This window comes from Plutella xylostella, chromosome 13 (genome assembly GCF_932276165.1).
Source record: "Plutella xylostella chromosome 13, ilPluXylo3.1, whole genome shotgun sequence".
In the NCBI taxonomy this organism is placed as follows: domain Eukaryota; kingdom Metazoa; phylum Arthropoda; class Insecta; order Lepidoptera; family Plutellidae; genus Plutella; species Plutella xylostella.
In genome coordinates, this window is record NC_063993.1 from 4,747,157 (window position 1) to 4,760,289 (window position 13,133).

The window sequence follows — 13,133 nt, forward strand, 5'->3', positions numbered from 1 at the left end:
CCCTAGACTTCCACAAATGATACTAAACCAATACTTAGCAAGTCGGTCACTTCGATGAGAATGAGCTAACTTTCCGCCGTCGAAACTATCCCCCTTATTCATAGAGAAGTTACATAACGTTTTAACTAATAAACTGTTTTGTCCCTCTCCGACAAAGAACAATTTGTTCTTTGACAGATAGGGACAAAACAGTTTATTAGTTAAAACGTATTGTAACTTTTCTATGAATAAGGGGGTAAATGTATAGATATTGTGAAAAAAAAACCCAAAAGTTATTTAATAGGTAATTCGCCTTAGTCTGTGCGTACCATTTCCAATGATGTCTGAATCATAGAAGCTATTTAAAATTATTATCATTAAATATTATCATCCGATAACCAAGTACACAATTAATTTAGGTAGATAGGTACCTATATTTTATTTCTTTTGAAGTTATTTATCTTTGTCATTGAAACTAACCTATCGTTTTCGTAATTTTTTATTTATATAATAACAAATAAATAATATTTCTGCGAATAATTTGTTGCGGACGTTTCATTGAATTACTCTGCTTGAATATAATGTGTAATAAATGACTGTATTGAGTGTTTAGTGTGAAAATTATATACTTGAGATAGTGAATTGATAACATCCGCTCATTGAATTAGTGAAGATGGAAATGACCAGTGGCAACGCGAGGGAACAACTGATGAACGAAATCCTGAACAGAAAATTAAATATCAACAATGTTAATAACAACATCGGTGACAAAACTGCGAGTGTGCCGGCTGTCAACAACATCCATTATGAGGAGGAAGGACCCGTCAGAGCCTATGCGAAGGATCCTGGGGTAAGTCTCACTATAGAGAATCGTATGATGCGTGGTTAGTTACATTTAAATCATAAATTTTATCATAATGATTAACTACGCCCTTCTACGAATGTTGTATCTATCCTGGCATACAGAAATTCAATGCTGCTCCCACTCTTCACGAGCATTATTTGGGCACATCAAAGATCCGAAGACAAAATACATCAAAACAAAAATCTGGATTTATGTCTGCTTTTTTACATCTACCTACATAGGTACACAACACTAGCTGTACTTTTTTGGTGTTTGGATAATTGTTTCTAAATAAATTCTAAATTGTAACCCTTTAAAATTTACAGGGAATAAATTACCACACATACTTCTTTATTTCATAATATATTTTCTTCTTGGGTACAGTATGTTAAATGTTTGTGTTCCCTCATATCTTCACCATTTAGCATGTAGTAAGCTGACATCCTGAATGCACAAACTACTTTTTACCCTACAATTCCGGTAAAGCTCAAATAGCGTCGCAAAATTGAAATTACGCAGAGAGCTCGAAAGACGTCAGTTTTGGGAAAAACGCTTTCAAACAAAAGTTATATTTTTTTTATTGGCGGCTCTATTTGAGCTTGCCTTTAACCTTAAGGCGAAGCTCTCGGGAAAGTCTTTTTTCACCTTAAAACTTGCCCCCAGATAATAAACATGCAGCTGAACGCGGTGAAGGAGGGGTCCCGGCGGCGCGCCGTGTCGCAGCCGGGGCCGGTCTCGGGCAGCCTGCTCACCGCCACCGCCGCCCGCGCCGCCCGGAAGCGCCCGCCCCGGAGCGTCATGTATGCTGATGTGAGTTGTCTTCTCCTTAACGTGTCGGGAAAATGCTAGAGCTACCGTGGTGGAATGATTCATCATCACATGCCATCACGCTATCAAGGTGACCGACTAGGTTCACGACTGCTGACGAAACAGCAACCGGGGCCGCTCGGTAGCACGGAGGCGCTCAGATAACAATGGGTGACCGTGCCATGTGCTGCTTAACTTCAATGATCAGTTACGATCACTGTAGCTAGAATAGTGAAATGATTGCCTAGTTATAATTAGCGACATTCATAAAAACAACAGGTGATACGTCACTCGCGGAGGTTCCTATAGTGCAAGCCTTAGGTAATAATCAAGAAGGGATGGCGGGAACATCTGTTTCTCAAACATGACGGCCTGAAGTCCATCTCTCATGACGTGCCTTTAATGCCCGGGTTCCGAAATCCTGGGCAGCCTCAGTAAGGTAATGCCATCCTGGGCACGATAGACAGATAAATCCATCATCATCGTCAGCCTACATCTGAAATCCGATGAAATGTTAGTAAAATTAGTAGGTACCTGGTCTATTGTTCTATGCAAACACTCTCTCTTTCAAGATTCATATACTTAATACTTACATTACATTTCTTTATTATAACGAATCTACCTAGACAAGCGGAAGTAAATAGGTGGATTTTAATCCATAGATGACAATAATACACATAATAACAACTTGGTTTATAGTGATGTGATTAGATGGTTTACAATTTTTATAAAAAATATAGTAGGTAACTATTTGTTTAAAAAAAATGAATTTTAAATTCTTGCCTAGAAAGAATCAGAATTAATACTGAGGGGTCTTATTGTTGTTGTACACATGAAATATTATATCCACCTAGGTATACCTAGAAATTATTTACTATCTTTATTATTGGAAATCACCGTACTTAAATCAATTATCATGATCATGACACAGATTTTAAATTTTTTTTTGGGATTTACCACTTTGTAGATAGTTTAACATTACACGTGATTTTAAAATGATGACTTATGACTAGGATAAGGTCTTGGCTCACATTCGCGAGGTTGTGGGTTCGATTCCTGTGTGTATACCAATGAATTATATTCTTATTTTATTCTATTCCCTTAAAATTATAACAAACCACCAATCGGCAATATATTTTTTTATGCCGAAAAAAGTAGATCTAGATTTATGATCTCAATTTATTTAAATTTGAATTCTGTTTGTTTTTAAATGTATGTCGTATTTTATGTTTCATATTGTGTAATTTTAATTGTATTTGTTGTGAATGCTAAATTCTATTTTGTAAATATTTTTTATATATATTTTTTGTACTACTTACCTAGCTATAATTGCGTGTTGGCTATAGCTGTTAAGCATTATTGTTTATTATAATAAATACATAAATAAAAGTAGTTCTTGAGTGAGGACCACGGACAGCACGCACGGACATTTCACAGATTTCACAAACACCTCGTCTTAGAAGGACGTATGAAAAACTACGTAGGTAATACACACATTTTCCTTTTTTTATGATACATAAAATATTACGAGCAATAAAAAAAAAATAATATAGTATAATCATAACTACTATGCCTGCTGTAAGTTCAGCATACTACATGTTTACATTATCTTAATCCTAATCATGGGATTAAATATTTTCCTCATTCATCATTTATACTATCATTAAATGTCACATGTGCATTAACCTTAGCTTAGTAATTATATTTTAGGGTTCCAGCCGTATAATTTATTTATGACTATGGTATTTAAAATGTATAAAAGATGAAAGTGACATTGGGCATCAGCATCAACCCAAACAGCTCAAGCTTCAATCATGAAACTTGGCACGTAGGTTCCTTAGGTAGTGTAGTAGTACTTTTTCTGAAAATCTCTCACTAAGAGAGATTTTCAGAAACTCCACCTACCCAGCCTAAAGGGTTAAAATAAGGGATGAACGTTTGTATGAAAGTCCTTCAGTTTTAAAGTTAGGATCTTCAAATTTTCTCTTGGCGATTTTGATAATTCTACCCCCATAAAGGTGAAAATGGGGATGAAGTCCTAAGATAAAATCTAAACTGACTGAGTTATAAGCCGCGGGTAAAAACTAGTGTAAAAAAATACTTTCTAAGGGCGTCTTGCACAACAAAGTTAAATAAAATTAAATCTATGACCTCTTGCTCTGACATTATACTGTCAGAGCAAGAGACAAACTATTTAATTTTATTTAGCTTTGTTGTGCAAGACGCCCTGAATTACAAATGCTAGATGTAATGCAAATATAGAGAGATGACATTAAATATCGATGAAAGTAAAATCCTTCGGTGCTGTATCCGACCGATTTATAAACGTCTCCAATAGTTAAGTTTGTAATAGAAAATTTTATGTTGTCTTGGATTTGTTTGAAGTATTCCAATATATTCCAATATATAGCAACTTACTACACCTCAAATTCATACCTAGACAATATTTTAAATTTATAACAAGGTAAAAATTTACATTGAAACACACGAATCTCGACTCTTTACATCAGTCAAAAAGATGAAACTCGTAAATCAACTTAAATTTTAAACCAAAAAGCTCTATGAATTTGGTGGTTACAATTTGGAATCATGTTTTGTAGAAACAAAATGTATGTCACCCTCTACTATGATTATTAAAATAAGTATATTATTATCCTATTTTTATATAGCGTGCATTTTTCTGATATAAATATTGTCCTGTTTTAATTAGGTATAGGATGGTGCATTATCAACGAAGATATTATTACTTACTAGCTGTTCCCGCGAGCTTCACTTCGCCATAAAAAGTTTTCCCGTGGGAATTCTGGGATAAAAAGTAGCCTATGTTCTTTCCCAGGGTCTGGACCGTATGTATACCAAATTTCATTCAAATCCGTTCTGTAGTTTTGGCGTGAAAGAGTAACACACAGACAGACAGACAGACAGACAGACAGACAGACACAGTTACTTTCGCATTTATAATATTAAGTTAGGAATAAGTTAGGATTAGGATACCTACATAATAATGCGTTTAACGTACAGAACCTGCTATTTATTGTGTCGCTTTTAATACGTTGTTGTGGTATTTATCATTGACACATGTACGTTGTAAATGGACATTGACCCCTTACCGTTAACAATAAAGTTTTTATATAAAATATAATTCAGATTAGTAAAAAAGCAAAAATGTGCAATGTTTTTATTCTGTTTGGGTACGTCAGGACATCCAAATTATATTTAAAAAAATCAATATCATAGAAAATAGTAGATAAAGTAAGGCCATACTGTGCAACGCTATATTTTACCCGTTTTCAAAGCAAATTTATTTTAAACCTCGTCCCTAGTTTGAACAAACGAATTCATATATATGGAAGCAGTGGGTTGTAATGATTACCCTGTAGTCATAGTGTGGACAAGACAAACAGCCAAAACAGCTTTTTCTTTAATATTTTTTACCATTGGTCATTAGTTAAATATTTAATTAAATAGTAATAAGAGTTAACAAGGAGTTAAGAAGCCTATTCATTACGCTCTCTTACTAAACTCATCATCTCAAATCTATAAGTTGCATAAACTTCTAATGCATAATCTTTAAAACTACCTACTACTTAAAACAACTACTGCCACCAACAAAAACATTACCAACCCTAATGTAGTCACAAATCCGATGACATCCACCCTAAGCCGTCTAGGCTAGAGCAGCAAGCGGACAGCACGGGCCCTGTTTGTGAGGCGGGTCACTCTTGCGCAGCCAACTGTGAACCTTTTGAGCCCAGTCGGTCGCGAGACCCCCCCTCCCGCCGCCCGCGCCCGGCCCTTACCCCTCTGTGGCCCTCGGCTGTAAGCACAGCCACGATCACGATACACCGTGCCGCCCCAACGCCTCGCCTAATGAAATTTTCTATCCTTTTATTTTCTTTTTTCTGTTCCATAAATCGACTGCCAGTATTGCACTTCAAATTATTGGCAGCCAGGTTTATTTTAAACATAGAGAACAAATGGCAGCGCCTATGTATCACAATGAAATGTCGAGAAGAGTATGTCACCAGCGCAGGCAAGTTGTTAGTGAAACGAAATAAATATTTTGACTTAAATTATCATTATCATTCATTAAGATAGCGCACCAATTAATCTTGGATATCGTAAAAGGAATTACTGAAATCGTCTTTTTCGAAAGTCAAAGGATGAATTAAGCATTATCAGTTAAAATTTCTGATAGATTTCATATTAAACATTAATTGTGATGCCTAATTACCATTGTAATGTGCACTTTAGTTAAGAAAACATGAAAAGAAAATTACCATCATTGGGGATTGTAATATCTCCTAATAGAGTACGTAAAATTATTAACTTAAAAACATATTGTTTTGTTTCCTTGTGTGGTGTATTAAATTAGTGTCCAATGAGATTAAAAATGATTAAAGTGCTTCGGTTTGTTTCAAAACGTGCATTTTGTATAAATCAACAACAAAAATAAAACTCGGATCACAATATTCCGTAGCTAAAATTTCACTTTACAGTAACAGCAAAAAAGAGAGCAGAAGCTCTCTGAAAATAGTGGGTCGTGCCATCGTTCAGTCGCAACGAATATTACAATCGAACAAGCTAAAAGCTTATTGAAAATATGGACGCCCCAACTGCTGTATAGTCGCTGCCCGATCACAGCGAAGCTCCGATGCACTTTTTTTTCATCGGCCGCCCAAAACAGCACAGGAACGAACGCAGCCTGCCGTAATGGGATTATAGTGATATACAGGGTGGTGTCGATCGAGAGAAACAAGCGGCTAATGAAGTTATTAATCCGGTTTTGCGAGCACTCGCCGATTTTTAGTCCTGTATATGAATTTATCGGAAATTTTAATGTTTCCAGCGAATATCATATTACTTAATAGTCGAGTGGAATATCGGTTTGCTTGATTTTTATTTAATGTGTGGCTTGTGACCCATAATATTAACTTAATTTGGCATTTTCTGTGTAAAGTGTTACCAATGACGAAAGACGTGTTACCTACTAATAATCGGGAATCCATTCCTTTTCTAATTTAATTGCCTGCACCTGGCTCACTTAAACATAACCCTTATGCATATCCCCGTAAGCTCAAGTGTCTTCCTAAGTTCAAACAATTTCGCATCATTTTTATGGTGGACCAGAATGATTGGAATTGGTCAAAGCGGGTTCACACATCTGGGTATACCTACACATGATTAGGTTTCCTGTCGAGGTTTTGTTTGACATATAGGTTTTGTTTAACATTATTTCCAAAGAACTCATTATAACTTGCACATCACGTTCGGGGTTTGAATAAGCCTTATCCAACTATGATCTACCACCACTACAATTTCAAGCATAATACAGTTTAGTTATACATTCATGTTTAACAATATATTTATAAATAAATATGAATTTTGTTACAGGACACTCAGCTGCCGAGATCGCCAGCGCTAAACAATGGGGAGGTCAGCAACTCTCCCACTCCGCAACCTATCACTCCTGCAGGTTGGTGGTGCTAATTCTCACTCAATCATTACCGCACAACACCACATTAAATTTCCATCAATTATCTAAATGTCTTACGAGTCAGTCCTTTTTCATCCATTGATAATAATGATCATGGTCCTATATAAGTACAGTTTGTCTGATGTCGAAGCCGAAAGGGGGTGACTCAGTCTTTTTGAACCATTTTTGTTCGTTCGACTTAATTTTTTAATGCTTTTATACCTACAGTTTGTTATTTTAAAAAATGATAATAAGTGCATGTGATTAAGTTGTGTGTAAGTGTACGGGTGATTAAGTTCTCCTCAAATTGGGTCTATGAGTAGGTACATACTAACATTACCGTAATCGTTTATTACCTTTTTAGGTGACAGAGGCAGTCCAGTGCCAAACAACAGAAATGGAGACACGAGATCATTGAGTATGTAATTTTCAGCAAATGTTCTACTTGCATTTTTGTTCTGAAGAAAGTGATGCTATCAGTCGCCTATTATTATTATGTTTGTTGATGATTCAAGGCCCTATAATATACCTAGTTATAAAACAGGTATTTCCCTGACGGACTTTACGGAAAACCGGTGATGATAACAAGTCATCGGAAAGCCACAACAATGAAGTTTTATTGTATTACTTATTACATCCGTACTATGTTTTACAAGTTCTAGAAAATTATATTTTGATTTACAAAATCATAAACTTCTAGGTAAAAAAAAATACGTAGGTACCTATAACTAACCTAAAACGTACTTAGTAATAAAAACTTATTTTACATGTCTGTGTTTAACACAATTTTTTTATATTATGCAAATTTATTCATAGATTACCAATCCCGATCCAACAATTTTTCGTCCGAACGGAACCTGCGGCTGCTACACGGATTCGTTATCAACGTCGATAAACTCGTTTAATTCACGTTCCACCAATCACAGCGTCGTATTTATGGCTAATCGCGATACAGTTAGTTAAGTTTATCTACGTCTATAACGAATCCATCTAGCGGCAGCTGAGCGCAATTCTATCACAAACTAACCAAGCACCCCTGCAGGCAGCTACCGCCTCTACGCGCCTAACGACATGAAGGGGCTGAGTCCCTCGCGCTCCTTCAACTACATGGACGCGCAGTCCATCAGGTCTGTGGAGACTCAGGCGCCCCCGCCAACCGGCAAAGAGGAAAACAAGAAACTCACTGTGTAAGACTCTATGTATTCATAATAATACAGTGCCACAAACTTATCTGTTCTGGTGACAGCTCACATAAATTTCTAATATTTCTTAATTCTATAAGATTTTAAGTTGGCGCGTATTGTTAATTCGCTCTTGCGGTGTTAATAAACCCATCTAATCTTATACAATATACAATTCATAAGTAAGTAATGAGATATGGATCAATTTAGTTCGCTCTCACCGGAACAGATAAGTTTGTGGCACTGTAATATAATATGTTCATAAGAAACGCGTTAAGTAAAATATGAGTGACACACTCACGTGCAATGAAAAAGTTTGTCATTGACGTTCCATATAATTATGTAATTGAACTATTTCATTGCTATTGAGTGTATTTACTGTTAGCCATAAATTAAGGAAGAAGAGTAAGACCTAAGAATTTACAAGGTATAATTTTATTGTTGACCTGTGTAAACTTTTTTGGGTGTTGGCACTTGTTTTTGTTGCAAAGGTACTTACTAACTTATAGTAAATGAGTGAGTGGGTCTTTAAAGTAATTAACTAATGTTCATATACTATTGAAGTACTCATGTTAATTTACCGTGAGTGCTTTTTACGCTTAGTATTTTTAAGCAATTGACTAACCTCATGTGTTTTGTTTTTCAGAGAAAATGTCACGATGTCTCTAAGTTGCATTTATGCGATATTCATAGTCACATTAGGATTAATTATTAATATTTACGATCCATTTATTGATTTAAATGTTGCTACGGTGAGTGTCATTCCTTTTTATATTTATAATTATAACATAATGTGTATGTGGTTGATGTGGTTATATGGAACCTACCTAAATAAAAAATGTATATAATGTAATTTGTTTCAGATATACAGTGTATTGCTAGCAGCTATGGGAGTTGTGTATATGTTATATTTATTATTCGATATTAGAAGATTTAAAAAGATCACATCCAAAAACATGAAAATAAAAGAAGAACACGATGCATCCGTTGAAGAAATATTCAGGAAGTACGAAGTAAGATTTCTACATTTTCTGTTTATTTTTTTGCATATTTTTTTTTTAAATATTTTTTATTCCTTGGTAACATGTTAACACCTAGGAAAGTAGTCTAAACTTAAAAAAAAACCCTTCCAAGTGAAGATTAAGTTTTTACCTAACACCTATTTTCTTGTTTTAGGAAGACAATGGTAGTCTAGATCAAAGCCCTCCGATAATTAACCCGCCGACGCTGCTACCGCTCACACACGACTATTGTTTCGGCTCGGGCAGACATTCTGGAAGCTTCTACCTGAAGGTTGGAGCTGCAGGTTGGTAAAAAAAATGGTCGATAAAAATCTTGAAAAGTCTCGGAATTATGAGCAACAAAACCCCAACATAATACACAACTCCGTGCTCCTTATAAAATCTATTTCTTTTTCCAAAACATTGGCTCTACTATGCATGTACCTACAACGTTCCTACTGCATTAATTGATTGATAAACTTTATTGTTCGCTATTTCTACCTCTATAAATCCCAAAGACTTAATAATTTTTTTCAGGTTTCGCTCTGGGTCATCTGGTCCATTCAGTCTTGCTTCTAGCTGTTCAAGTTTCTTATTTTCTCGACGAAAATATTAAAAACGACGAATGCGTGGAATACATCGTCATTGCTGCTGACCTTTTGAGTCCTTTACACACTTTCTTCCAACTGTACTTTATCTTTAAATTCTCCAATGTCATCATCCTATGTGGTCAGGTAAAACACTATACATGTCTAGCTTTATTTTATCAAAATACGATGATCCATTTTAAGTGATGAGTTCATAAATTAAATAAATAAGAGAAAATTATCTACCCTAGCCAGGAATCGAACAGCAACTTTATTGGCACCATAATGTCTTTAAAAACCTCCTCACGCAATGAATGTATGATTACTTAAATGATTAGGTAATTACTTATTGTATAAGTTCTGAAATTTCCGATAAAAAGTACAATATTTTGACGTAAATTTTCGCGGAAGTCAATTTTTGCAATCATGTTTATCTGCTTAAATGTTTTGATAAAATATATTGTTTAAGCTTGTTTGTTATTATCATTTTTACGAACACACGTAATTAATAAATTCTTTATAAATTTGGTTACAGGGAATGGCCAGATTTGGTTTCATGCATTTTATAGGATCCAGTCTTTCTTTTTGGGTATCAGCCATTGTGAGAGAAACAGTTCTGGCACTTTCTCTCTATGCGCAAACTAAAAAGGAATATGAAACGGATAACGATACTAGTGTTGGTAAGTTCTACATTTTAAATTATAAAAACACTCTAAGGTAAACGCAGCGATCACCGCCGCCCAAAAAAAGTGAAAATATCACCGCCACCTTCAAGAAAGATCAATTTACTGAGCGAACGGTTAGCACCAGTCGGTTTTAGTCATAGAACGTATTCAAATTACCTGCGTTTGTGTGATATGCATCTAATTAGATAGAATTGGTAATAATATTTGATTGCGTTTATTTAAATTACAGTACACTTCTGAGCAAAACGACTCCGGTTACACGCTGTCACAGTAATTTTTGTATGAGCGCAGCGACAGTAACTTTTGTCACTGTGACACTTCGGTCCAACAAAATAAACAAAAGTTATTGTCGAGGCGTCCGCTCCGCTCCGAAATGTACATTAACTTAACTTTTGTTCGATCAATAATCTAATTCTTATTCTTTCAGAAATCTTCGACTTTCCTGGGAAGATAATTGATCTCGACAATCTTTATAATGAAGAGTGCACTGGATCCAAAGCGGTGGCGTCCATCTATGAGAACTTCTCACCCTACCTCTACCCGTTCACTGTGGAGTTCAACATCCTTATTGGTAAATTTATACAAACTATTACACCTACCCCTGCCTGTACCCCTACCCTACCCTGTGAAATTAAGAGTAATATTATGTAGAGCAATGAAATCCAAATAAATTTATACATTTTTTTTAACGGTAAGCGTATTTTTTTTAGAAATCCAAACAGTTTTTGTAAATTTAAAATTTTAAACTACTTGTACTTCTCTACTCTACAGTTTAGATTTTAGAATTCAAGTTTTTAGTAAATTAAGCTGAAAAAAATAAATTATATTCCTTTGAAATTAAATAGATTGAATTATTTTCAGTGGCTGTCTACTACATCATTTGGACGAATATTGGATCTTGCGACTATGATGACGAAGAAGACGTGAATATAAGTTTGGGCGATACAAAATCGGTTTGCAAGTAAGTCTTTTAAAAATAGATATATAAAATGAATATTGAAACAAGACAAAAATGTTCTCATTACTTCAATATGTTTGTACAGAATTCCCACGGCTGCAGAGGAGAACGATTTTTCTAGTAATATAGTGATATACGCGGACTGCCATGCGTCCAACAGAGGGTTGTTTGTTGGTCTTATCATGATGGTCCTCATCATCGGTAACCTCATCCTTGGATTCGTCTTCGGCAGCATCGGAGAGTGAGTTTATAGTCATATATATTTAACATGTGTGATTGTTTTTTTACAATTGATGACGAAATCATCACTCATTCAAATCATGACAAAGCATAGGGAATCCCAAGATAACTGAGACAACAATAACAAAAGTGTAATAATCTTAATAAAGGAACGATTATATTGATTATCAGGGATATCAAATCTTAATCTTGATTGTTCTTGTTCAGTTGAGTCATTAAAAATTAAAATTTTAACTTTTTTTTTCAGTGAATTCCTGAAGTTGGGCAACACTCTGAATGAACTCATGAACCTGATTCTCCACGTCTCCATGCTACTGGCCGCCGTCATCGCCTTCAACCAGACCAGGAAAATGGACATCAACGAGCATCCCATCTCTCTTCTCGACGATGTGCTCCTCTTCGTCTGCCTCCCCGCTTTCTTCATGGAAATCGCCTTCTCACTCATCGCCTCCATATCCTTGGAAAACAGCATAAAAACTGTTAATATGTGTGTCATGGTGAGTAAAATTGGTAAAATGTTCTTATTAATTATCTTTTTATTTACGTATAAATTACCACTGTACTCAAGAATTCACTCAAAATAATATCTATTTCCTGCAAACTATTAATTACGCTTGCAAATGTATGATTACGAATGTGACACTTACCAATTCAAACTTTTTTCGCCGTAGTTTCTCCAAGTCATCATCCAGACATCTCTCATCGTGGACGCCCTGCGCCGCTGCAGCAACACCAGGAAGCTGCGGCGCACGAAGCCGGGCCGAGAAGTCATCATGTTCCTCATCATTGCCAACGTGGGCATGTGGATCTTCTACACCTTCTCATACAAGTCGCCAGACAGCCTCGACGTGAGGTACGCCTACTACGGCAAAGTGCTCTGGACCATCCTCGGCCATATTTCCCTCCCTCTCATCATGTTCTTCAGGTTTCACTCCAGCGTCTGTTTTGCTGATATCTGGGATTCCGCTTACAAACCTGGTGCTGAGCATTAGCTTTAGTTGTTAATTTAGTAAGTTTATAGCTTTAAATTGTATTTTTAAGTATATTAATTTGTATATAAGTTACTTATTTATATAATAAGATGTAAAGATTAAATTTTGTACAGTTTAATCATGCCTTACTTTTTTCGACTCCCCTCTAGCATGTACATAAATAATAAAACCTATACATAAATTGTCAGGAAACGGTGTAAAATAACCGTGCATAATATTCTAGATTATAATCAATCCTCTCTATTGTCGCTACATTATTACCGTCCTCGCAATAATTATTTCCATACACGCGTGTGTGCATTGTACAGTCTCAGAGAATTACACGTCTAATTGAGTCGGACACATGTAACAGCACAAAGGGTAATACCTCGAGACCACAAAG

General features: G+C 35.5%; 1 protein-coding gene across 2 annotated transcripts; it reads left to right on the top strand.

Moving 5' to 3' along the window:
- Positions 1-433: 433 nt before the first annotated feature.
- LOC105397965 (proton channel OtopLc) lies at positions 434-12,869 on the top strand. Of its 2 annotated transcripts, XM_011569995.3 has the most exons (15): positions 434-829; positions 1,487-1,633; positions 7,025-7,106; positions 7,471-7,524; positions 8,149-8,293; positions 8,934-9,039; positions 9,151-9,300; positions 9,464-9,593; positions 9,826-10,022; positions 10,411-10,555; positions 10,989-11,132; positions 11,423-11,522; positions 11,605-11,760; positions 12,007-12,256; positions 12,431-12,869. In XM_011569995.3, the coding sequence occupies exons 1-15, from the start codon at positions 653-655 to the stop codon at positions 12,749-12,751; spliced, it is 2,304 nt and encodes a 767-aa protein (XP_011568297.3). In that variant the 5' UTR covers positions 434-652; the 3' UTR covers positions 12,752-12,869. The 2 variants fall into 2 exon arrangements, with proteins under 2 accessions (XP_011568297.3, XP_011568298.3); XM_011569996.3 differs by lacking the exons at positions 434-829; positions 1,487-1,633 and adding an exon at positions 5,789-5,942.
- The last annotated feature ends 264 nt before the right edge of the window (positions 12,870-13,133 follow it).

Bases quoted from the DNA above. Each gene is read 5' to 3' on its own strand.
- LOC105397965 (XM_011569995.3), top strand. From the start codon at position 653: ATGGAAATGACCAGTGGCAACGCGAGGGAACAACTGATGAACGAAATC. The intron at 830-1,486 runs GTAAGTCTCACT...ACTTGCCCCCAG, and splicing joins CCTATGCGAAGGATCCTGGG to ATAATAAACATGCAGCTGAA. The intron at 7,107-7,470 runs GTTGGTGGTGCT...TTACCTTTTTAG, and splicing joins GCAACCTATCACTCCTGCAG to GTGACAGAGGCAGTCCAGTG.